The sequence below is a fragment of the Heteronotia binoei genome, chromosome 8 (genome assembly GCF_032191835.1).
Source record: "Heteronotia binoei isolate CCM8104 ecotype False Entrance Well chromosome 8, APGP_CSIRO_Hbin_v1, whole genome shotgun sequence".
In the NCBI taxonomy this organism is placed as follows: domain Eukaryota; kingdom Metazoa; phylum Chordata; class Lepidosauria; order Squamata; family Gekkonidae; genus Heteronotia; species Heteronotia binoei.
In genome coordinates, this window is record NC_083230.1 from 128,512,313 (window position 1) to 128,537,791 (window position 25,479).

The window sequence follows — 25,479 nt, forward strand, 5'->3', positions numbered from 1 at the left end:
GTTCTTCCAGGTTGATGAACTCCCAGAGAAAGGAGGCCAGTTGACATTTTAGGGCCCAGAGGGGAGTGTTTATATTCTGGCCAAAAAATGAAAGAGCATGCGCACCGTTTTATGACCAAGATCTCCCCCTCCTTTGCCTCATTATGCAACGCGCATACGTTTACTTAGTGTTGCATAATTTATTCTGGCTTCATGATTCAAGCTTTCGGCTCTCCTGGGACTTTCTCTCGACACCAAAGAAGCAGTTCCCACAGTTTTCCTCCTCGGTCACGAGGACTAGAATCTCGTTTTTTAAAAGAAACCGGAGATTCCCCAGGACTCCGTCCTTCCACCCTTGCTGATTTGGTTCGGCTTCCTCTGGACAGAGCGCGTGCTCTTCGACGATGACCCGAGGGCTCTCCAAGGCCAGCGCGGCCCAGTTCCGATTCAGAGGGTGCCGTGGACGATGGGAGGACAGGCTTCGGGCAGGATGCAGTGAGCTTCGTGTTCCACCAGCCCGGCTGGGCACTGGCAGCCTGGCACGCAGGCCTTGAAGCAGTGGGATTCCAGCACCCCCAGGGGCACAGCGTGGTTGAAGCAGGTCTTGGGGCAGGGAGGTCCACATTCGTCAAACACGTAGCCCCTGTCTTGGGGGCAGCCCACGGCTGAGGGGGGAGAGAGAAAGGGACACGAGAGTTTGTGAGTGTCCTGCATCATGCAGGGGATTGGACTGTCAGTTATATGTAAAAGCCTTGACTGTTTTCTAGCACATGCTGGGAAAGTGAAACTGATCTGCCAGGTAGATCATCTAAATGACAGGAGGTGGCTGGGTGCCAGATTGCATCAGCCCAGAGCAAAGTCAGCATGACTCAGCAGGAAGCTGATTGGTTACCTGGCAGTACTGGATGTATAAATGTACAAAGACACTTTACTGTGTGTGGGGTATGAAAGGTGGAGAGCAGCGGAGCACTTTGTTGGAAAGGAGAGTGAGAGGTGTAAATAAACTGTATATAGTGGTTTTAACACCACTGTGTGCAGCCTTCATTCTTTGCGTCACTAAAGACCACCCTCTTAAGCACGGGTGCATCAACAGGGTTATGGGCCCAGCACGCTTCCGCTGCGCCTGTAAGCTCTGAGAGAGGTGGTGAAGAAGGATGCTGAGGTGCTCCAGAAGCTGTCTTGGAAGTGAGACCAGCAGTGGCTGAACATTGGAGGCTGAGCAGGATGGCTACAGCAGCAGCTACCGTGCCGGTGGATAAACTGACCACCACCAACTACAATACCTGGTAGTTGAGGCTAGAGCATTTCCTGAAGCAAGAGGGGCTATGGGACTGTGTGTCAGCTCCTCCCGCTGATCCCACGCCGGCAGGATCAAAAGGCTCTAGCCACTATCATCCTAAGTGTCTCAGACGACCAGCTGGTGCATGTTCGAGGGCACCAGACAGCAGAGGAGGCTTGGGAAGCCCTCAAGGCCTTCAATGGAAGGAATGAATGTAACTTCAAAGACAAGGCTGGCTGCTACAAATGTGTTAAGGAGAAAATAAACTGTAACTGTTAAACTGAGGCGTGAAAACTCAAAGCTGTAAAATGTTGTAAAATGAATGTGCCTCTATACTAGAGATGGTACGGTAGATGCTCTGGCAGAACGGGCCAGAGGAGATAAGGAAAGTTATGAGCCGTGGGAGGCTGGCTAACTGATAAGAATGTGCTTGCAAGGTGGTCACTAAAGACCACCCTCTTAAACACGGGCGCATCAACATGGACTAGATGACTCTAGAGGTCCCTTCCAACTCTATGATTCTAAGAGTGAGATAAGGCAGAGAAGATGGGGACGCTTGCTGAGACCCTGACTGTCTCATGCTGGGATTCTGCGAATGGACCTCCTGACGTGTTTTTTTGGGGGGTGGGGTGGGGCGGTGGGTTATGATGTCTGCATGGGGCCATGATCCAGGTAGGGTTCCCAATCCCCAGGTGGGGATTCAACAGTAACAAAAGCATATATTAGTTCATGAAAGATCGTACAATTAGTCCTTAACAAAATAGGGAAGGTGTTCACCAAGAATCAATGCAGTCTTTATAGCAATCGTCGCTCAGGCACTTTCAATGCGGTAATGGAATGGCGTTTGTTGCCCAGGGTATGAAAATGTAAAAAGGATTTCTGCAGCTCGAAGAAGCCTGTGCGAAACAAGGGTTCCTATACAACCTTGTTCTTTTCAGCCTTTTGGATTGCTGGCTGCATAGATTGAGGGACACTTATCAACTGCACAACTATTTCACCAGGATTCCTTGGAATGAACTGAGCGACGATTGCTATAAAGACTGGATTGATTCTTGGTGAACACCTTCCCTATTTTGTTAAGGACTAATTGCACGGTCTTTCATGAATTAATATATGCTTTTGTAATTGTTGAATTGTTTGGTGAGTTTGTTGGTCGTACGAAGGCTGGTTTTCACGGAAAGCCTTGTGCTTTGGATTTCTCTGCCGACAATTGCCGTGATTCTCTTGGTGGACTGCGCAATCCCCAGGTGGGGGCAGGGGATCCCCCGCTTTGAAGGCCCTCCCCCCGCTTCAGGGTCATCAGAAAGCGGGGGGAGGGGAGGAAATGTCTGTTGGGAACTCTGTTATTCCCCATGGAGATTTATTCCCATAGGAAATAATGGAGAATTGAGCCGTGGGTATCTGGGGCTCTGGAGGGGGGGCCTGTTTCTTGAGGTAGAGGCACCAAATTTTCAGTATAGCCTCTCCCCCCAAATACCCCCCCCCCCCAAGTTTCAGAAACATTGGACTAGGAGGTCCAATTCTATGAGCCCCCAAAGAAGGTGCCCCTATCCTTCATTATTTCCTATGGAAGGAAGGAATTGAAAAGGTGTGCCGTCCCTTTAAATGTGATGGCCAGAACTCCCTTGGAGTTCAATTATGCTTGTCACACCCTGGCTCCTGGCTGCACCCCCAAAGTCCCCAGATATTTCTTGAATTGGACTTGGCAACCCTAGATACTAGGCAATGAGGGGTTAATGCAGGGGTGTTAAACATGCGGCCCCGGTTCTGAATCAGGCCCCCAGGGTGCTCCTATCAGCCCCCCCCCCCCCGAGCAACTGGCTCTCGTCTGCTTCCCTCTCTCTTGCTTCCTTTTGCATCTCCCCTGGCCTGATCCAACATGGCTTCTTTTGTGTTCTTATGTGACACAGAGTGTTGGGCTGGATGGGCCACTGGCCTGATGCAACATGGCTTCTCTTATGTTCTTTTGTGACACAGAGTGTTGGACTGGATGGGCCACTGGCCTGATCCAACATGGCTTCTCTTGTGTTCTTCTGTTAGAAGAACACAAGAGAAGTGTGTTAGACTGGAGGGGCCAATGGCCTGATCCAACATGGCTTCTCTTACGTTCTTATGGCCCTGCAGGTGGCTTTCCTCACGTTCTTAGGTCCTCACCACAGAGTGTGGGCGACCGCCACTGCAGCACCAGCCCAGCATGGCGGCACTGAGCGGCGTAGGCTTCCAGGGCCTCGCAGAGGCAGTCGTCGCCACTGGCCGTCCCGCAGGCGCACAGGTCGTAGACGCAGGAGGCGAAGAACGGCTCCGGAGGGACGGCGGCGTGGCAGCGCTCGAACGGCGGCAGCTTCAGCGCCTTGCAGCGGGCGTTGGCTTCTTTGCGGGAGCGGTAGCCGGTCTCTTTGCAGGGGTCTACGTCCTGCCCATCGGCGCAGCCGCCACGTTCTGTGGTGTTGTCGCTGACCACCTGTGCCAAAGAAACGACAGCGGGCAGCTGCTTGCGGGGGGGTGAGCCTGTGCCCCCCAAATGAAGCAGTTCTGAGGGGGAGGCCAAGTCTTGGGAAGACCCCCTCCCCCAGTGGCCTCTCTGTGAGGACCTCTCTGTGAGAGCCCGTTTGGTGTAGTGGCGAAGCGCGCAGACTCTTCTCTGGGAGAATCAGGTTTGATTCCCCGCTTCTCCACTTCCAGCTGCTGGAAGGGCCTTGATTCAGCCGTAGCTCTCGCAGAGCTGTCCTTAAAAGGGACGCTTCTGTCAGAGCTCTCTCAGCCCCACCTACCTCAGGGCGTCTGTTGTTGAAGGGGAGACCCCTGAATAATTAATGAATACCCCTATAATAATAATAAATGAAAATATGGTTTTGTGCCTTCAAAAGAGAATGTCTGATGCAACATTTAGAGTGACTGTTGGGAGGCCCTCAGAGGAGCTTTTGCTAAACTGTTGAAGCCAGGCAGCCCAAATGGGTGTGAGTCACAAATGTGTATTGATAGCAGGAAACTCCTTGTTGAATAAAGATAAGCAGACACACTGGAGAACTACCAGGGAGAAAGGGGAGGGGGGAAGAGAATCAGATAACGTGTAAGGGGCCAGGCTGCAGGCTCGCTTTTGCTTAAAGCTGATGGTCTGAGAAGTGTGCGGGGTTCATTATTTTTGGGAGCCTTGATGCTCAAATGAACCTTGCTATTGGTGCCAAATAGTAAAATACCTCGTTTTCCATCAGTAAGTGTGCACCTCGTTATTTTCCTGCTACATTGTGAGGAAGGAAGATAAAGGAGATTGTGAGCCGCACTTCACCACTACACCATACGGGCTCTCCTGATGCTCTGAAGTACCTGATGGCCATGAGTTTTGTTCCAATACGTGCTGGCCCCCATGCCAGGTAGGAGTGCTGGAGCAATTTGATGCTACAAATCAGCCGCCCCCATCCCCAGTTAATATAAATAGCGCCTTCGAACAAACGAAAGCAGGGGAGGTCTTAACGATCGCACCACACTGGCTCCGTAATTGTCATAACAACAACCCTAAATGTTATATTATTTACCACTTCTCTTCTTTCAGTGGGCCTACCAGGGAGGCCGATACGGATATCCTTGTCGCCTGGCAAATCCCCTCACCTGAGGGTCAGAAGGGATGGCTTTCCTAAAGGGACCTTCGGTGCCATCCTTTGCAGCGTTAAGCCGTTCTAATCTCCTTGACTTCAATGGGGTTCGAAGGGCGTAACTCTGCTCCGGGGGACGGTGACTGGAATCGGCCGCTCTGGCGAGATCTGGAGCAACTCGATTGGTGTGTTCACACGACATTAAATAATGCATTTTATATCCGGATTTTTACTGTGTAAGGAAAGGATTTTTACTGTGCAAGCACCAGTCGTTTCCGACTCTGGGGTGACGTTGCTTTCACAACGTTTTCACGGCAGACTTTTTACAGGGTGGTTTACCATTGCCTTCCCCAGTCATCTACGCTTTCCCCTCTGCAAGCTGGGGACTCATTTGACCGACCTCGGAAGGATGGAAGGCTGAGTCAACCTGGAGCCGGCTACCTGAAAACCCAGCTTCCGCCGGGGATCGAACTCAGGTCGTGAGCAGGGAGTTCAGACCACAGTACTGCAGTACAACTGCTTTACCACTCTGCGCCACGGGGCCGCTTCTTTTACTGTGTAAGGAGAGCAAAAATCCAGATGTAAAATCAGGGCCAGCTCGCCCACTAGGCAAAATCGGCCCCCGCCCCCTGGGCCAATCCCTATTTGCCTCCCCCTCCCTCCCTCCAAATTTTATTGCCCAGGAGCAGGCGGTGAAACGCCGCGCTCCCGGGGTTCTTTAAAGGCCGCCCCCTCTGCCAATCAGCTGATCAGCGGGTAAAGCGGCACGGAGACCGGCGGCTCCTATGCCGGCCTTCCGGAGCACTCAGGACGATCAGCGCTGGGGCAGCAGCGGCGGGAAGGACAAGTGAGCTGCTGAAAAAGCAGCCATGCCGCTGCCTGCTCCCCACTTCCTTTCCACTCTAGGAAGGAAGTGGGGAGGAGGCAGTGGCATGGCTGCTCTTTCAGCGGCTCACTTGTCCTTCCTGCCACTGCTGCCCCAGCGCTGATCGTCCTGAGTGCACCGGAAGGCCGGCATAGGACGTAGGGTTGCCAAGTCCAATTCAAGAAATATCGGGGGACTTTGGGGGTGGAGCCAGAAGACTTTGGGGTGGAGCTAGGAGCAAGGGTGTGACAAGCATAATTGAACTCCAAAGGGAGTTCTGGCCATAACATTTAAAGGGACCGCACACCTTTTAGATGCCTTCCTTCCATAGGAAATAATGAAGGATAGGGGCACCTTCTTTTGGGGCTCATAGAATTGGACCCCCTGGTCCAATCTTTTTGAAACGTGGAGGGTAGTTTGGGGGAAGGCACTGGATGTAATACTGAAAATTTGGTGCTTCAACACAAAAAAACAGCCCCCCCCCAGAACCCCAGATAGTTGTGGAACAATTCTCCATTATTTTCTATGGGAATAAGTCTCCACAGAGAATAATAGAGTTGCTAGCAGACATTTCCCACCCCCAGCCCCCGCTTTCTGATGACTCTGAAGCGGGGAGAGGGCCTCCAAACAGGGGGATCCCCTGCCCCCACCTGGGGATTAGGCAAAGCAAGAAAAACACTCTTATCTGGGAGAACCGGGTTTGATTCCCCACTCCCCCACTTGCACCTGTTGAGATGGCCTTGGGTCAGCCAGAGCTCTCTTATCTGGAAGAACCGGGTTTGATTCCCCACTCCTCCACTCGCAGCTGCTGGAATGGCCTTGGGTCAGCCAGAGCTCTCTTATCTGGGAGAACCGGGTTTGATTCCCCACTCCTCCACTCGCAGCTGCTGGAATGGCCTTGGGTCAGCCAGAGCTCTCTTATCTGGGAGAACCGGGTTTGATTCCCCACTCCTCCACTCGCAGCTGCTGGAATGGCCTTGGGTCAGCGAGAGCTCTCTTATCTGGGAGAACCGGGTTTGATTCCCCATTCCTCCACTCGCAGCTGCTGGAATGGCCTTGGGTCAGCCAGAGCTCTCTTATCTGGGAGAACCGGCTTTGATTCCCCACTCCTCCACTTGCAGCTGCTGGAATGGCCTTGGGTCAGCCAGAGCTCTCTTATCTGGGAGAACCAGGTTTGATTCCCCACTCCTCCACTTGCAGCTGCTGGGATGGCCTTGGGTCAGTCAGAGCTCTCTTATCTGGGAGAACCGGGTTTGATTCCCCACTCCTCCACTTGCACCTGTTGAGATGGCCTTTGGTCAGCCAGAGCTCTCTTATCTGGGAGAACCGGGTTTGATTCCCCACTCCCCCACTTGCACCTGTTGAGATGGCCTTTGGTCAGCCAGAGCTCTCTTATCTGGGAGAACCGGGTTTGATTCCCCCCTCCTCCACTCGCAGCTGCTGGAATGGCCTTTGGTCAGCCAGAGCTCTCTTATCTGGGAGAACCGGGTTTGATTCCCCACTCCCCCACTTGCACCTGTTGAGATGGCCTTTGGTCAGCCAGAGCTCTCTTATCTGGGAGAACCGGGTTTGATTCCCCCCTCCTCCACTCGCAGCTGCTGGAATGGCCTTGGGTCAGCCAGACCTCTCTTATCTAGGAGAACCAGGTTTGATTCCCCACTCCTCCACTTGCAGCTGCTGGGATGGCCTTGGGTTAGCCAGAGCTCTCTTATCCGGGAGAACTGGGTTTGATTCCCCACTCCTCCACTTGTACCTGCTGGAATGGCCTTGGGTCAGCCAGACCTCTCTTATCTAGGAGAACCAGGTTTGATTCCCCACTCCTCCACTTGCAGCTGCTGGAATGGCCTTGGGTCAGCCAGAGCTCTCTTATCTGGGAGAACCGGGTTTGATTCCCCACTCCTCCACTTGCAGCTGCTGTAATGGCCTTGGGTCAGCCAGAGCTTTCATAGAAACTGTCCTTGAAAGGGCAGCTGCTGTAAAAGCACTCTCAGCCCCACCTACCTCACAGGGTGTTTTTGTTGGGGGTGTGGGGAAGATAGAGGAGATTGTGAGCCGCTTTGAGACTCTGAGATTCAGAGTACAGGGTGGGATATAAATCCAAAATCTTCTTCCCCAAATCTTCTTCCTTAGTAGAAACTCAAACTTTAAATGTTGCCAGGAATGAAAATCTGCTGTCTTCTTGTCTTTCCGTTGAGAGACGCGGATAGCCCTATGGCTGTTCCTCTTTGAAGAGTGATTCGACAGGTGTAGCAGCAGCGACGCGAGTCCTAGGTTCAAGTTCGTGTTTCCTTTGCACTGCCTCTGGCCGCTATTTTTACACCCCGGAACCTGTGCATGGGCAACAGCTCACAGCCATATCTTATCAGCATGCACGAAGGGTTCTTGCATACTGATAAGATATGACTGTGAGATTGAAGGACATTTAAGAATCACAGTGATAAAGTTGTTGCGCAAAAGAGTGTTTTGCACTTACATTGCAACATTTGGTGCGCGGTCTTTTTCTTGCTTTGCCTGAACTCCACGCCACAAGTTTCCTTATTTACCGCCCACCTGGGGATTGGGAGCCGTACATAGGAGCCAGCGGCCTTTAAAGAGCCCTGGGAGCGCAGTGCTTCACCCGTTCGCGGGCATTAAAATTGTGAGTGAGGGAGGAGGTGGTGCTGCAAAGGGGGCAGGGGGAGTGGAGGGGCGCGGCGCAGCACGGGGGGGGGGGGGCAGCGGTCAGCAAGACTGCTCCCTAGGGCCAGCCCTGTGTAAAATGCATTATTTAGTGTAGTGTGAACGCACCATATGTGTTCCAGCTGCTTCAGCTCCACAGGGGTTTCCATCTCCCTGATGCACCCACTGGAGAGGGAAAAGCGAGCCCTCCCATCTTACTGGCGCCTCTTAGAATCATAGAATCATAGAGTTGGAAGGGACCTCTAGGGTCATCTAGTCCAACCCCCTGCACAATGCAGGAAACTCACAAAGACCTGCCCCTAAATTCACAGGATCTTCATTGCTGTCAGATGGCCATCTAGCCTCTGTTCAGAAACCTCCAAGGAAGGAGAGCCCACCACCTCCCGAGGAGGAAGCCTGTTCCACTGAGGAACCGCTCTAACCATCAGGAAGTTCTTCCTAATGTTGAGCCGGAAACTCTTTTGATTTAGAATCATAGAATCATAGACATGGAAGAGACCTCCAGGGTCATCTAGTCCAACCCCCTGCACAATGCAGGAAACTCACAAACACCTCCCCCTAAATTCACAGGATCATCATTGCTGTCAGATGGCCATCTAGCCTCTGTTGAAAAACCTCCAAGGAAGGAGAGCCCACCACCTCCCAAGGAGGAAGCCTGTTCCACTGAGGAACCGCTCTAATGGTCAGGAAGTTCTTCCTCATGTTGAGCCGGAAACTCTTTTGATTTAATTTCAACCCTTTGGCTCTGGTCCTACCTTCCGGGGCCACAGAAAACAATTCAGCACCATCCTCTGTATGACAGCCCTTCAAGGACTTGAAGATGGTGATCCTCTCACCTCTCAGCCGCCTCCTCTCCAGGCTAAACATCCCCAGCTCCTTCATCCTTTCCTCAGAGGACTTGGTCTCCAGACCCCTCACCATCTTCGTCGCCCTCCTCTGGACCCCTTCCAGCTTGTCTAGATCCTTCTTAAAATGTGGTGCCCAAAACTGAACACAAGACTCCAGGTGAGGTCTTACCAGAGCAGAGTAAAGCGATACCATCACATCACATGATCTGGACACTAGACTTCTGTTGCTACAGCCCAAAATCGCATTTGCCTTTTTAGTCACCGCATCACACTGCTGACTCATGTTCAGCGTATGATCCACTACGACCCCCTTTTCCCTTCCTGTTGCTGGGAGATGCGAGTCCAGATTCTGCGTTCTCGTGCATCCCTGCCCTTCCCTCCAGACTTACCTTCCAGCTGTTGCCAAAGGCGGCTTCTGACAGAGTGAGCTGCCCGGTCCGCAGCCGGAGGTCATCCTGAGGGTAGCTGTTAAAGTTGCCACAAAGACCACAAGTGCGGCCTTTGTAGGTGCCGGGAACGCTGACCTCCAGATGGGAGCGGCCATTCCAGAGCACCTGGGATAGACAGAGAGGGAGACAAGCAGACATACATGTTATATTGTTGAAGGCCTTCATGGCCGGAGTTCATTAGTTGCAGATTTTCCTGGCTGTATGGCTGTGGTCTTGGCATTGTAGAACCTGACTGGCATCCTCAGAGGTATAGCTCAGAAGGCTAGATGCTTTCTTTCTGTGTCAAAGTGAGAAGAAGATGGTAAGCAGGTAATTTATATCAGGAAGGTGGGGTAGAGCTGAGTCATTCTTGATGCTTTGGGGGGGCAACAGTGGGAGGGCTTCTAGTGTCCTGGCCCCACTGAGGGACCTCCTAATGGCATCTGGGGTTGTTTTTTTTGCCACTGTGTGACAGTGTGTTAGACTGGATGGGCCATTGGCCTGATCCAATATGGCTTCTCTTATGTTTTTATTATCTTGTAGGAGTTTCACAGGCTGTGACATGCTAATGGAGGAGCTTTCCTGAGGAAGTTCTTTTGCAGAAGGATTGGCTGTTGAAACTGTAATCTTACCTGTGCTGCTGTTGTAAGATGTAGAGCATTTTGTGTTTTTCAGGACACAGCCCTACCCCACCTTCCCGAGTAGATATAAATTACCTGCCTACCATCTTCTTCTCACTTTGACACAGAAAGAATCTAGCCTTCTGTGTTATGCCTCCAAGGATGCCGGTCACAGCTGCTGGTGAAACGTCAGGTTCTACAATGCCAAGACCACAGCCATACAGCCCAGAAAATCTACAACAACTAATAAACTCCAGCTGTGAAAGCCTTCAACAACATAAGTCCCACTGCGCCTTTTATCCCCAGCTGGCCTCCCTTTGCAATCCCACCCATCCGCCTGGTGCTCCATACCTTCACACCGATGTTGGTGTTCAGCAGGAGGGTGTTGGCCTTGAGTTCGACGTACAGGTGAGGTTCCTTCAGGAAGGGGAGGGTCACAGTCTGGGAATCCACCTGGGGAAAGGCAAGGAGATCTGCGGGCTGCTGGCTTGTGACAGGCGCATTGCCTGCCTGCGTTTGCTTGCGTGCAAACGGAGGTCAAGGAGGAACTTAATGCAGGCTTGCTCTCAAGCAAGCATGATCAGCATTGGGACTTCAGTAGGCGACTATTTCTGCCATGTGTGAAGCAGAGGAGGAGAAAATAGGAAGCTTGCAAACTTTCCTCCTCTACCACAGAGATCACCTGGAGACCTAGAGTGGGGAAAGAGAGTGCAAGAGCCAAGGGAGCCACTGGAAGGAGGGATGGAATCGAAGAGGGCTGCGCAGGGTTCCGTCTTAATTTCATAAGCTCTTGCAGAAGCTTATTTACTAACCTTGGTGTCAAGGCAAAGAGACATGCACAATGATGCAAATGGTGGCCAGTGATTTATATGGTACACGTGTGTTTCTTCTCCCACTAGTGCAAAAAAAAAAAAAAAAATCCTTAACCTTTCCCTATGCTGGTCTTATGGAGACTGTTATTCCCATCTTTTTTTTTTTAAAGTCTCTTCTAGCACAGTCATGCTGTAAAGTGCATACATCCTATACTTTACGTTTCTGTCAAATAAAGTATTAAGAATTACAATAAAGACGTGTGTAAATATTGGTTCATGTTTTGTGATTCTTAAACATCTGATGTTTATTCTGTGTGGCTCTTGCGCAAAGCAAGTTTGGCAAGCCCCCTGGCCTGGGTGTTTGTGATAGCTCTTACAACCCTGCCAGGGAGCTGTCGATGCCGTGGGAGCCCACCCGAAGCCTCCCTTGGCCAGAACCGCCACTCCCAGTCCTCCTCACCATGACGACCCGGTCCTGCAGCAGCCGCACGGCGGTGTCACCGATCAACACTGTCACTTCCTTGGTCCAGGACACACCCTGGCGCCCGCGGTCATCGTTGGCCACATGGATGCTGCGTGGGGCACAAAAGCCAGAGGGGAGGGCGTATTGTCAAAGAGTCCACTCTCCAAAGCAGCTATTTCCTCTAGCGCAGGGGTGTCAAACTCATGAGGGCCAGATCTGACATAAATGAGACCTTTTTGGGCCGGGCCGTGTCGGGTCGGGCTGTATGTGTCCCTATTTAACATTAGGTAGCAAACAAACACAAAGATTTTTTTTTTTAAAAAAAAACATGCTTAAAACGTTAGCATTTGTTGGTCTTAAAGGTGCTTTCTTTGTATTTCTCCCAAGGGATCCTGGGAACTGGGGAAAGGAAGCTCTGGCTCTTTCCTTCCTTCGCCAGGGTACCAGGAGGGGGAGGAGCCTCAGCCAATAGAAGGAAGAGAGGCTTGGCTCAGAACTGTGCTGTGCAATTGAGAGAGCCTGGCAAAGCAAGCTATCCCTCCCCTCTTCCTCCCCAAGGGAAAAGCCTCAGCCAATGGAGAAAATGGAAGCGTTGCTCTGTAGCTCCTATGGGAGAACCGGGTTTGATTCCCCCCTCCTCCACTTGCAGCTGCTGGAATGGCCTTGGGTCAGCCATAGCTCTGGCAGAGGTTGTCCTTGAAAGGGCAGCTGCTGTGAGAGCCCTCTCCAGCCCCACCCACCTCACAGGCTGTCTGTTGTGGGGGAGGAAGGTAAAGGAGATTGTGAGCCGCTCTGAGACTCTTCGGAGTGGAGGGCGGGATACAAATCCAATATCTTCATCTACCTCACAGGGTGTCTGTTGTGGGGGAGGAAAGTAAGGGAGATTGTGAGCCACTCTGAGATGCTTCGGAGTGGAGGGCGGGATATAAATCCAATATCTTCATCTACCTCACAGGGTGTCTGTTGCGGGGGAGGAAGGTAAAGGAGATTGTGAGCCACTCTGAGATGCTTCGGAGTGGAGGGCGGGATAGAAATCCAATATCTTCATCTACCTCACAGGGTGTCTGTTGCGGGGGAGGAAGGTAAAGGAGATTGTGAGCCGCTCTGAGACTCTTCGGAGTGGAGGGTGGGATATAAATCCAATATCTTCATCTACCTCACAGGGTGTCTGTTGCGGGGGAGGAAGGTAAAGGAGATTGTGAGCCGCTCTGAGACTCTTCGGAGTGGAGGGTGGGATATAAATCCAATATCTTCATCTACCTCACAGGGTGTCTGTTGTGGGGGAGGATGGTAAAGGAGATTGTGAGCCACTCTGAGATGCTTCGGAGTGGAGGGCGGGATAGAAATCCAATATCTTCATCTACCTCACAGGGTGTCTGTTGTGGGGGAGGAAGGGAAAGGAGATTGTGAGCCCCTCTGAGACTCTTCAGAGTGGAGGGCGGGATATAAATCCAATATCTTCATCTACCTCACAGGGTGTCTGTTGTGGGGGAGGAAGGTAAAGGAGATTGTGAGCCGCTTTGGGACTCTTTGGAGTGGAGGGCGGGATATAAACCCAATATCTTCATCTACCTCACAGGGTGTCTGTTGTGGGGGAGGAAAGTAAGGGAGATTGTGAGGCACTCTGAGATGCTTCAGAGTGGAGGGCGGGATATAAATCCAATATCATCTTTATAAAATTCTTTGTATGGAGCAACTGCAGCATATTCTTGTAAATTTCACTGAAATTGACTTCTTTTGTAGAACACGGGTCTCCTCTGCTTCTCACCTGGGGACTGGCAACCTGCCACAGTGCCACCACAGCCCCAAGAGTCACTGGGAGAGAGCCGGACTCACCTGAAATCTCCTCCGTCACAGTCCTGAGCCATAATGTAGGTGCAGCCGCCCTGGAAGTGGACCATCTTGCCGTCGAAAGTGTGGTAGTGCGGGTCGCCAAAGGCCACGCAGGTAGCGGGACGGGGCACGCAGTGCGGGCAACACATGCCAGGGGTAACGGCGGGGGTCTCATCCTGCCAAACACGGGGAAGGGAACGAGAGCATCAAGTTTGCTTTCCCACCCCTCCTTCCTCTCGCACAGTGGTGTCGAACTCATTTGCTATTGTCGGAATTCTGAGGGTTTATATTTGACGTCCAGGCAACGTCTAACGTTCGGTCATTATAGTGTTAAATACGTTCACCTGTCCGTCGGACGAGCGCTGATGGAATGTTAAGCAGAGGGTTGAAAAAAACGACAGTTGAAGAGCAGTTGGCAGTCTTGTTTAGGGTGAGCTGACCGAGTATCAGCTTCTTAGTAATAGCTTAAAGGGGTGGCCCCCAACCTTTTTGGCACCGGGGACGGCCCACCCATCGCGGCCCCAGGGTCGGCAGGGTGGGGCACCAAATCTGGCCCCCGCCCTGCCCCCCTGCGGCACCTCCTCCCCCCTCAGTTTTTACAATTTTAAGGCCCCGGAAGGGGCGGTAAAGCTGCCTCCCTGCCTCTGGAAAGGCTGACACCACCCCTGCCGATCAGCTGATCTGCGGGAAAAACCGCAGCAGCAGCGGCCAGTGACCTGTTAAAAAGGATGCACTGCCCTTGGCCTGGGATAGAGAAGGCAGAGAAAGAAGGACTTTTCTGCATGGGAAGGAAGTGGGGAGGAAGCAAGAGTGGCACAGATTTTTCAGCGGGTTGCTGGCTGCTGCTATTGTGGTTTTCCCTGCCGATCAGTTGATTGGTTGTGGGGGGAGGTCAGCCTTTCAAGAGGCCAGGAGGCAGCTTTATCACCCCTGCCGGAGCCTTAAAATTGTAAAAACTGAGGGAGGAAGAGGCACTACGGAGTGGGGGGCAACAGCTGCGTGGCGCCACAGGGGGCTGCGTGGACCGGTTGCGCGGTGCCACAGGCTGCGTGGACCGGTTGCTAACAGGCTGCGGACCGGTATCGGTCCACCACGCGGGTGTTGGGGATCCCTGGCTTAAAGGATGTAGTCTATAGTGTTATTATTTTCATCCCAATGTCCCTATCCCTTTAGAAATAAAATATATATCTTTTCAATATGAAAGATCTCAGAAACTCTTTTGTGATCTAGTGGTCCATTGAACTGTCTTGAAAAGTTTAAATAATTCCCCTCATAAAAAAATTTCCAACAGTTACGAAGAAGAAGAAGAAGATGATATTGGATTTATATCCTGCCCTCCACTCCGAAGAGTCTCTGAAGAGTGGCTCACAATCTCCATTCCCTTCCTCCCCCACAACAGACACCCCGTGAGGTGGGTGGGGCTGGAGAGGGCTCTCACAGCGGCTGCCCTTTCAAGGACAACCTCTGCCAGAGCTATGGCTGACCCAAGGCCATTCCAGCAGCTGCAAGTGGAGGAGTGGGGAATCAAACCCGGTTCTCCCAGATAAGAGAGCTCTGGCTGACCCAAGGCCATTCCAGCAGCTGCAAGTGGAGGAGTGGGGAATCCAACCCGGCTCTCCCAGATAAGAGAGCTATGGCTGACCCAAGGCCATTCCAGCAGCTGCAAGTGGAGGAGTGGGGAATCAAACCCGGTTCTCCCAGATAAGAGAGCTCTGGCTGACCCAAGGCCATTCCAGCAGCTGCAAGTTGAGGAGTGGGGAATCAAACCCGGTTCTCCCAGATAAAAGAGCTTTGGCCGACCCAAGGCCATTCCAGCAGCTGCAAGTGCAGGAGTGGGGAATCAAACCCGGTTCTCCCAGATAAGAGAGCTCTGGCTGACCCAAGGCCATTCCAGCAGCTGCAAGTGGAGGAGTGGGGAATCAAACCTGGTTCTCCCAGATAAGAGAGCTCAGGCTGACCCAAGGCCATTCCAGCAGCTGCAAGTGGAGGAGTGGGGAATCAAACCCGGTTCTCCCAGATAAGAGAGCTCTGGTTGACCCAAGGCCATTCCAGCAGCTGCAAGTGGAGGAGTGGGGAATCCAACCCGGCTCTCCCAGATAAGAGAGCTATGGCTGACCCAAGGCCATTCCAGCAGCTGCAAGCGGAGGAGTGGGGAATCAAACCCGGTTCTCCCAGATAAGAGAGCTCTGGCTGACCCAAGGCCATTCTAGCAGGTGCAAGTGGAGGAGTGGGGAATCAAACCTGGTTCTCGCAGATAAGAGTCCGCGCACTTAACCACTACACCAAACTGGCTCTCCAAGAGGGCCGGATCTGACGTAAGTGGGACCTTGTGGGGCCGAGCGGTGTGTGTCATCAAATGTAATGCTGGGTAGCGGAGATATAAACTCTATAAATGAGAAAGCAAAGGTCCAAGGCAGAGCCACTGTGACGGGGGTCTTCCTTAGAACGTCCACCCCCAAGCCAAGACTCAAACCCTGTTCCTTGCCTGGATCCTTCCCGGGCTTCGCTTCCCTCTTCCCCCTCAGCTGGATGCCTTCCACTCACCGCTGCGCAGGCAACCGGAGGGCAGCGCTTGCTGCGGCAGTGGGCCTCCCCGGAGACACAGGTGCAGGCCGTGCATTCGTCCACCTGCCACTGCTCGTTGGCCTGAAAGGTGCGGCCCAGGTGGGAGCAGCTGATGCTGGGATCTGGGAAGGAGAGGAGGCCACGGGTTACCGGCTACTTGGACACACCCCGCCGGGCTTTCAGACAAGGAGAATGGCTGAGTGGGTGGAAACCTTGTTAGAGTGAACCACTCTGCATGTCTTGATGTAAGAACGTAAGAGAAGCCATGTTGGATCAGTCCAATGGCCCATCCAGTCCAACACTCTGAGTCACATAAGAACATAAGAGAAGCCCTGTTGGATCAGGCCAATGGCCCATCCAGTCCAACACTCTGAGTCACATAAGAACATAAGAGAAGCCCTGTTGGATCAGGCCAATGGCCCATCCAGTCCAACACTCTGTGTCACATAAGAACATAAGAGAAGCCATGTTGGATCAGGCCAATGGCCCATCCAGTCCAACACTCTGTGTCACAGAAGAACATAAGAGAAGCCATGTTGGATCAGGCCAATGGCCCATCCAGTCCAACACTCTGTGTCACATAAGAACGTAAGAGAAGCCCTGTTGGATCAGGCCAATGGCCCATCCAGTCCAACACTCTGTGTCACATAAGAACATAAAAGAAGCCCTGTTGGATCAGGCCAATGGCCCATCCAGTCCAACACTATGTGTCACAGAGGAACATAAGAGAAGCCATGTTGGATCAGGCCAATGGCCCATCCAATCCAACACTCTGTGTCACATAAGAACATAAGAGAAGCCCTGTTGGATCAGGCCAATGGCCCATCCAGTCCAACACTCTGTCACAGAAGAACATAAGAGAAGCCATTTTGGATCAGGCCAATGGCCCCTCCAGTCCAACACTCTGTGTCACAGAAGAACATAAGAGAAGCCATGTTGGATCAGGCCAATGGCCCATCCAGTCCAACACTCTGTGTCACATAAGAGAAGCCATGTTGGATCAGGCCAATGGCCCATCTAGTCCAACACTCTGTGTCACACAGTGGCCAAAAAACCCAGGTGCCATCAGGAGGTTCACCAGTGGGGCCAGAACACTAGAAGCCCTCCCATTGTGCCCTCCCCAAACACCAAGAATGCAGAGCATCACTGCCCCAGACAGAGAGTTCCAACAATACACTGTGGCTAATAGCCACGGATGGACCTCTGCTCTATATGTTTATCCAATCCCGTTTGGAAGCTATGGTTGTAGCCATCACCACCTCCTGTGGCAGTGAATTCCACATGTTAATCACCCTTTGGGTGAAGGACTTCCTTTTATCCGTTCTAACCCGACTGCTCAGCAATTTCATCGAATGCCCGCGATTTCTTGTATTGTGAGAAAGGGAGAAAAGGACTTCTTTCTCTACTTTCTCCATCCCATGCATCATCTTGTCAACTTCTCTCATGTCTCCCCGCAGTCGACGTTCCTCCAAGCTAAAGAGCCCCGAGCGTTTTAGCCTTTCTTCCTAGGGAAAGGGTTCCAACCCTTGAATCATTCCAGTTGCCCTTTTCTGCACTTTTTCCAATGCTACGACGTAGCCAATCCTCCAAGAGCTTCCAGGGCTCTTCTTCCAGGGCTTACTGTAAGCTCCAGGAGGATTGGCTGCCTCAGGGGTGTGTGGCCTAATAGGCAAAGGAGGTCCTGCTAGAATTCCTTACAGGGCTCTTCTTCAAGGGCTTACTATAAGCTCTTGGAGGATTGGCTGCATCAGGGGGGTGTGGCCTAATAGGCAAAGGAGGTCCTGCTAGAATTCCTTACAGGGCTCTTTGCACAGGGCCTGCTGGAAGCTCTTGGAGGATTGGCTGCATCCAGGGGGTGTGGCCTAATATGCAAAGGAGGTCCTGCTAGAATTCCTTACAGGGCTCTTCGTACAGGGCCTGCTGGAAGCTTCAGGAGGATTGGCTGCATCAGGGGGTGTGGCCTAATAGGCAAAGGAGGTCCTGCTAGAATTCCTTACAGGGCTCTTCTTCCAGGGCTTACTGTAAGCTCTTGGAGGATTCGCTACATCAGGGGTGTGTGGCCTAATATGCAAATGAGCTCCTAAAAAAAAACAACCCCTGGGTACATGAACCAAATATCTCCGACAAACTTCGGTGTGCATTCAGTAAAGAGAGAAAGAACTCGGTGACCATGATTGCACTGTCAGTGGAATCAGCTACCAGGGGAAACGGTGAGCTTTCCCTCACTGTTTCAAACACCTTTCAAACACTGTTTGAAAGACCATGCAGCTTGGCAGGGATGCTCTAAGCCAGAGGGTGTCAAACTCATTTGTTTTGAGGGCCGGATCTGACATAAATGTGACTTTTTTGGGCCGGGGCCATGCGTGTTATAAAACGTAATGCCAGGTAGTGGGGGGAGGCATAAACGTTATAAAGGACACAGACCAGACACAGGCACTCAGCCTAATCCACCTCACTGGCTTGTCGAGCCTCAGCCAACAGAAGGAAGAGAGGCAACTGAGAGAGTCTGGCAATAATAATAATAATATAATAATAAACGAAGCTCTCCTTCCCCTCCTTCCACCTCAGGGGAGGAGCTTTGCTCTGCAGCTCCTGCGTGATTGAGCAAGCCTGCCAAAGCAAGCTGTGATGCAGAAGGAAGCAAGAGAGAGGGAGAAGGAAGCAGATGACAGCCAGTTGCTCGGGGGCCTGATAGCAGCCCTCTGGGGGCCTGATTCGGCCCCCGGGCTGCATGTTTGACACCCCTGCTCTAGGCTGATCCTGCACTGAGCAGAGGGTTGGACTCGATGGCCCTTCCAGTTCTATGATTCTTTTCTTTCCATGCCACAAGAAGCTTCACCTGCTCGTTTTTACCCCTGAAAGGAACGGTCCCCTGTGCAAGCACCAGTCGTTTCCGACTCTGGGGTGACATTGCTTTCACAACGTTTTCACGGCTGACTTTTTACGGGGTGGTTTGTCATTGCCTTCCCCAGTCTTTTACACTTTCCCCCCAGCAAGCTGGGGACTCCTTTGACCGACCTTGGAAGGAGGGAAGGCTGACTCAACCTCGAGCCGGCTACCTGAGAACTCAGCTTCCGCCGGGGATCGAACTCAGGTCGTGAGCAGAGCTTGGACTGCAGTACTGCAGCTTTAACGCTCTGTGCGGTGGGGCTTTTTCAGCTGGAAAGGAAAGGAAAGGTCCCCTGTGCAAGCACCGGTCGTTTCCGACTCTGGGGTGACATTGCTTTCATGTTTTCACTGCAGACATTTTACAGGGTGGTTTGCCATTGTCTTCCCCAGTCGTCTACACTTTCCCCCCAGCAAGCTGGGGACTCATTTGACCGACCTCGGAAGGATGGAAGGCCGAGTCAACCTGGAGCCGGCTACCTGAAAACCCAGCTTCCGCCGGGGATCGAACTCAGGTCGTGAGCAGAGAGTTCCGACCACAGTACTGCAGTACAGCTGCTTCACCGCTCTGCGCCACGGGGCCGCTGAAGCCTCTCTTAAACTGACGAGATGCTTTCCACCAGACCTGCTGGTGACCCTACGTGGAAGTCACCCCATCTTGGAAGCAACTGCGGGTGAAACAGGCAGGCTGCTGATCTAATACGCTTTTCTCTCCTCCTCCCTTTGAGGCATCCAGGGGAACTATCTCTTCCTGCCTTCTCTCCTGACAACGCCCCTGTGAGGTAGGCTCTGCTGAGAACCCACAGGGGATGAGCTGGGATTGGAACCTGCGATTAGTTAGAGCAGGGGAGTCAAACATGCAGCCCGGGGGCTGAATCAGGTCCCCGGAGGGCTCCTATCATACCCCCGAGCAACTGGCTGTCGTCTGCTTCCTTCTCCCTCTCTTGCTTCCTTCTGCATCACAGTTTGCTTTGCCAGGCTTGCTCAATCGCACAGGAGCTACAGAGCAAAGCCTCTATATTCTCCACTGGCTGAGGATCCTCCCTTGGGGAGGAAGGGGGGGAACAGCTTGCTTTGCCAGGTTCTCTCAATTGCACAGCAGAGCTACTGAGCCAAGCCTCTCTTCCTTCTATTGGCTGAGGCTCCTCCCCCTCCTGGCCCCCTGGGGAAGGAAGGAAAGAGCCAGAGCTTCCTTTGCCCAGTTTCCTGGATTCCATGGGAGAAATACAAAGAAAGCACCTTAAAGCCAACGAGTGCTAATGTTTTAAGCATGTTTTAAGGTTTTGGGTTTTTTTAAAAAAATCTTTAATTATATTTGTCTGTGTCCTTTATAAAGTTTCTATCTCTGCTATCTAAACTTAAATAGGAACACACATGGCTCAGCCCGACATGGCCCGGCCTGATAAAGTCTCATTTATGTCAGATTCAGCCCTCGTAACAAAATGAGTTTGACACGCCTGAGCTGGAGCCTCTGTCTGGCCAACAGTGAGGGGGGGACACCCCCGAGAAGGCTCTGCTTCCAACCCTCTCGCACTTGGCAAGTTTGTGTCACCTGACCGGCTCCGCCATGGGGTTTCTGATCGTACCTTGGCACTGGGCACAGCAGTGTCCTGGCGTCTGCACTTTCAGCTGCCCATCCTGGCACACCACCGGCACACATTCCTGGATGTGGCACTCAATGTGCCCCAGCTGAGACAAAGAGAGAGATTTCATAAGAACATAAGAGAAGCCATGTTGGATCAGGCTAAAGGCCCCTCCAGTCCAGCACTCTGTGTCACAGAAGAACATAAGAGAAGCCATGTTGGATCAGGTCAATGGCCCATCCAGTCCAACACTCTGTGTCACATAAGAACAAAAGAGAAGCCATGTTGGATCAGGCCAATGGCCCATCCAGTCCAACACTCTGTCACACAGTGGCTAAACCCCAGGTGCCTTCAGGAGGTCCACCAGTGCGGCCAGAACTTCAGAAGTCCTCCCACCCTTGCCCCCCAAGCACCAAGAATATAGAGCATCACTGCCCTAGAAATAAGAACATGAGAGAAGCCATGTTGGATCAAGCCAACAGCCCAACCAGTCCAACGCTCTGTATCATTCAATGGCCAAAACCCAGGGGCAATCAGGAGGTCCACAAGCAGGGCCAGAACTCCAGAAGCCCTCCTACTCTCGCCCCCCAAGCACCAAGAATACAGAGCATCACAGCCCCAGACATAAGAACATAAGAGAAGCCATGTTGGACCAGGCCATGGGCCCACCCAGTCCAACATTCTGCATCATACAGTGGCATAAACCCAGGGGGCCATTAGGAGGTCCACCAGTGGAGCCAGGGCAGCAGAAGCCCTCCCAGTGTTGCCCCCGTTAAAGGACCAAGGATACAGAGCATCACTTGCCCCAGAAAGAGAGTTCCATCAATACCCTGTGGCTAATAGCCACCGATGGACCTCTGCTCCATATGCTTATCCAATCTCCTCTTGAAGCTGTCTATGCCTGTAACCGCCACCCCCCCCCCCCTGTGGCAGTGAATTCCATGTGTCAATCACCCTTTGGGTGAAGAAGGACTTCCTTTTATCTGTTCTAACCCGACTGCTCAGCAATTTCAAGGAGTGCCCACGAGTTCTTGTATTGTGAGAAAGGGAGAAAAGGACTTCTTTCTCTACCTTCTCCATCCAATGAATAATTTTTAAAACCTCTCTCATGTCACCCCGCAGTTGACATTTCTCCAAGCTAAAGAGCCCCAAGCGTTTGAACCTTTCTTCATAGGGAAAGGGTTCCAACCCTTGAATCATCCTAGTCAGAACTGGGCTGTGGGTAAATGGGAGCCGCGAGGCGGAGCTTGGTTAGGACAGCCCCCCCGCCCCCTTCCCCTCCAACCTGGCACCCCCAAACCGCAAGAAACACAGGCACCCTCCCCCATTACTTCATTTGTCCATTTTTATTTTGTTGCCATATTCAGGGCATGGAGCAGGGGGTCACTGCGGCTGTGCATAGGGAGCGGGGGGGGGGGAGATTTGTGAAGTTCTGGCCTTGTGCAGGGGGTTGGACTAGATGACCCTGGAGGTCCCTTCCAACTCTAGGATTCTACCAGGAAAACGCTCCTCCTTCTGGCTTGGGGAGGTGAGGGCTTGTGAGGGAACCCTCCTAGGTCTTACACTGCATGAGCAGGTGACGCAGTCGTCAGCGCTGTCCCTCCAGGTCTCTCCGTCAGACACGTGTCGCCCGTCAACTTCGATCACACATTCTGCAAGAACATAAGAGCAGCCATGTTGGGTCAGGCCAGTGGCCCCTCCAGTCCAACACTCTGTGTCACATAAGAACAGAACAGCAGCCATGTTGGATCAAGCCAATGGCCCCTCCAGTCCAACACTCTGGGTCACATAAGGACATAAGAGAAGCCATGTTGGATCAGGCCAATGGCCCATCCAGTCCAACACTCTGAGTCACATAAGAACAGAAGAGCAGCCATGTTGGATCAGGCCAGTGGCCCCTCCAGTCCAACACTCTGAGTCACATAAGAACATAAGAGAAGCCATGTTGGATCAGGCCAGTGGCCCCTCCAGTCCAACACTCTGAGTCACATAAGAACAGAAGAGCAGCCATGTTGGATCAGGCCAGTGGCCCATCCAGTCCAACACTCTGAGTCACATAAGAACAGAAGAGCAGCCATGTTGGATCAGGCCAGTGGCCCCTCCAGTCCAACACTCTGAGTCACATAAGAACAGAAGAGCAGCCATGTTGGATCAGGCCAATGGCCCATCCAGTCCAACACTCTGAGTCACATAAGAACAGCCATGTTGGATCAGGCCAGTGGCCCTTCCAGTCCAACACTCTGAGTCACATAAGAACAGAAGAGCAGCCATGTTGGATCAGGCCAATGGCCCCTCCAGTCCAACACTCTGGGTCACATAAGAACATAAGAGAAGCCATGTTGGATCAGGCCAGTGGCCCCTCCAGTCCAACACTCTGAGTCACATAAGAACAGAAGAGCAGCCATGTTGGATCATGCCAATGGCCCATCCAGTCCAACACTCTGAGTCACATAAGAACAGAAGAGCAGCCATGTTGGATCAGGCCAGTGGCCCCTCCAGTCCAACACTCTGTGTCACAGAAGAGCAGCCATGTTGGATCAGGCCAATGGCCCATCCAGTCCAACACTCTGTGTCACATAAGAACAGAAGAGAAGCCATGTTGGATCAGGCCAATGGCCCATCCAGTGCAACACTCTGTGTCACATAAGAACAGAAGAGAAGCTATGATGGATCAGGCCAATGGCCCAACCAGTCCAACACTCTGTGTCACATAAGAACAGAAGAGCAGCCATGTTGGATCAGGCCAATGGCCCATCCAGTCCAACACTCTGTGTCACATAAGAACAGAAGAGAAGCCATGTTGGATCAGGCCAATGGCCCATCCAGTGCAACACTCTGTGTCACATAAGAACAGAAGAGAAGCTATGATGGATCAGGCCTATGGCCCATCCAGTCCAACACTTTGTGTCACACAGTGTTGGGGCCCTCAGGAGGTCCATCAGTGCGGCCAGGACACTAGAAGCCCTCCCAAGCACCAAGAATACACAGCATCACTGTCCCAGACAGGTCCAATAATATGCTGTGGCTAAGAGGCACTGATGGACCTCTCCTCCAGACGTTTATCCAGTCCCCTCTTGAAGCTGGCTATGCTTGTAGCTGCCATCACTTCCTGTGGCAGTGAATTCCACATGTTAATCACCCTTTGGGCGAAGAAGGACTTTTATCCGTTCCAATCTGACTGCTCAGCAATTGCATTGAGTGAGATTTCATTGAGCTTCCAGTCTCTCTTGGGTCACAGACTCAGGAAGTTATGCCAATCTACAGATGGAACAGGGCCTGAAATTACCCTCACCCCCATTTAAGGGGGTCTTGTCTGGCAGAAATCTGGTGCAAAGTTCAAGGTCCTGGGGTCTGGGATTCGGCATGGGGGTGTGAGAAAATCTTGACCTTCTTTGGTGACAACCACAGCTCACAGCAGGGGCCCCAAACATTTTGAGCCTGTGGGAATCTTTGGGAGACTGACACATGGTGGGCACAGCTACAAAAAAGCTGCCACATAGGGTTGGCAACCCCATGATCCGGGCGGGGAATTTCCCACCCAGGAGGTTCTCAACCTGTCGGCCCACATCAGGCTGGTGGGGAGAATCTCTCCCTGCAATGACATCACCCAGAAGTGACGTCATCAAAATGGTGCCGCCCGTGCGGGGCCGCTCTAGGCGGTTCCAGGAGAACTATGGTTTTCCTGGACGCTCTAGCCATTTGGGAGGTTAAAAACTCTATGAAGTATTATAAAGCTACTATTTTATCCCAGATGACCAAAATATTGTACCAACATCCCCCGCCGCCGTGGACGCCCATAGAGGAAGCTCACTTTACCCCACTGAAATACTACGAACTATTATGGCTCAAGAAAAATGAACGCCCACCGTGGCAATTCATGAACCCATTCCTCAGGGCGCTCTTGTCAGTATGGGATTCGGAGCATCATTTTCTGGCTCCAGGACTCTCTACTATCTCATCTTTTATAGGACAAAAATATTTCCTTCCTGCCCAACTACCCTTTTCTTTCAAGGTCTGGAGAGACTCCTCAAAAGTTTTTTTCTTTAATCTTCTTTAATCTTCTAAACAACTTCTACCTAAAAATGATCTAGACCAAGTTTTGACTAAGCCAGCACCTTGGTTTGAATACTTTCAAATCAGGCACTTTCTTCAGGACCCTAAAGTGATCTCTTCATTTTCTCGCCCTTCATCTGACTACGAACATCTGGTTCTTCATTTTCACGAAGAGAGAACGCCTAAAAGTCTCATTTCACGGCTGTATCGAATCCTATTGTCTAAACTCGAAGCAACCTTACCCTCTTACACCACCCAATGGCATAAAGACTGTGGCATCATCCTTTCTCCCGACCAATGGGACTCTATATGGGCTAGTGATGCCCTACAATCTACCATTATAAATATATCTCAACAAAACTTTAAATTGATAGCACGTTGGTACCTTACTCCTAACCAGTTCTCCCATATGACCCAGTTAGGCTTTTCAGACTGCTGGAGAAACTGTGGGCTCAAAGCCTCTTATTTTCACTGCTGGTGGGACTGCCCCAAAATCAGACCATTCTGGACCTCAATTTGTGCCCATCTCTCCTCCCTAACTGGGGTCTTGATCCCAGATGAACCAACAAGGATACTTCTCAATCATTGGTCCAATACCCGTCTTTCATCTTCTAAAAAATCCTTGATAGTTAAACTCCTGACAGCTGCTAAAACCACGATTGCGCAGTCCTGGAAAAACTCATTGAATTTGACACCTGACAACTGGCTACTTAAAGTCTGGGAACACATTGTAATGGATAAAATTCAGGCAGCCATAGACCACAAAGACCCACACCAAGCCTACGCTAAATATCTGGCAACTTGGCTTCCCATTCTAGAAAAGCTTGACACCGATCCATTTTATGCTAACTCTTATTCTAAAAATAAAATGTATAAGGATTTCCTTTTGCTATAAAAGTCTCTTAACAAGTTAATTTCAAGTTATTTAAAGTGTATTATATCTTCCTTTTTCCTTTCCCTGATCTTATTTTATTTTCAAATACTGTGTTATTATAA

General features: G+C 51.7%; 1 protein-coding gene across 1 annotated transcript in view; it reads right to left on the reverse strand.

The window, feature by feature from the left end:
- Positions 1-379: 379 nt before the first annotated feature.
- The window catches only part of LOC132575786 (kielin/chordin-like protein), a 70,306-nt gene continuing 45,206 nt past the window's right edge, over positions 380-25,479 (reverse strand). Inside the window, exons 13-21 of the mRNA XM_060244476.1 lie at positions 21,994-22,082; positions 20,434-20,536; positions 15,941-16,083; positions 13,400-13,572; positions 11,561-11,672; positions 10,640-10,741; positions 9,630-9,794; positions 3,413-3,719; positions 380-644 (exon numbers count right to left, since the gene is read on the reverse strand). Coding sequence (XP_060100459.1) covers positions 427-644; positions 3,413-3,719; positions 9,630-9,794; positions 10,640-10,741; positions 11,561-11,672; positions 13,400-13,572; positions 15,941-16,083; positions 20,434-20,536; positions 21,994-22,082 — 1,412 coding nt within the window. The 3' untranslated portion in view covers positions 380-426. The remainder of the gene's footprint in view (positions 645-3,412; positions 3,720-9,629; positions 9,795-10,639; positions 10,742-11,560; positions 11,673-13,399; positions 13,573-15,940; positions 16,084-20,433; positions 20,537-21,993; positions 22,083-25,479) is intronic.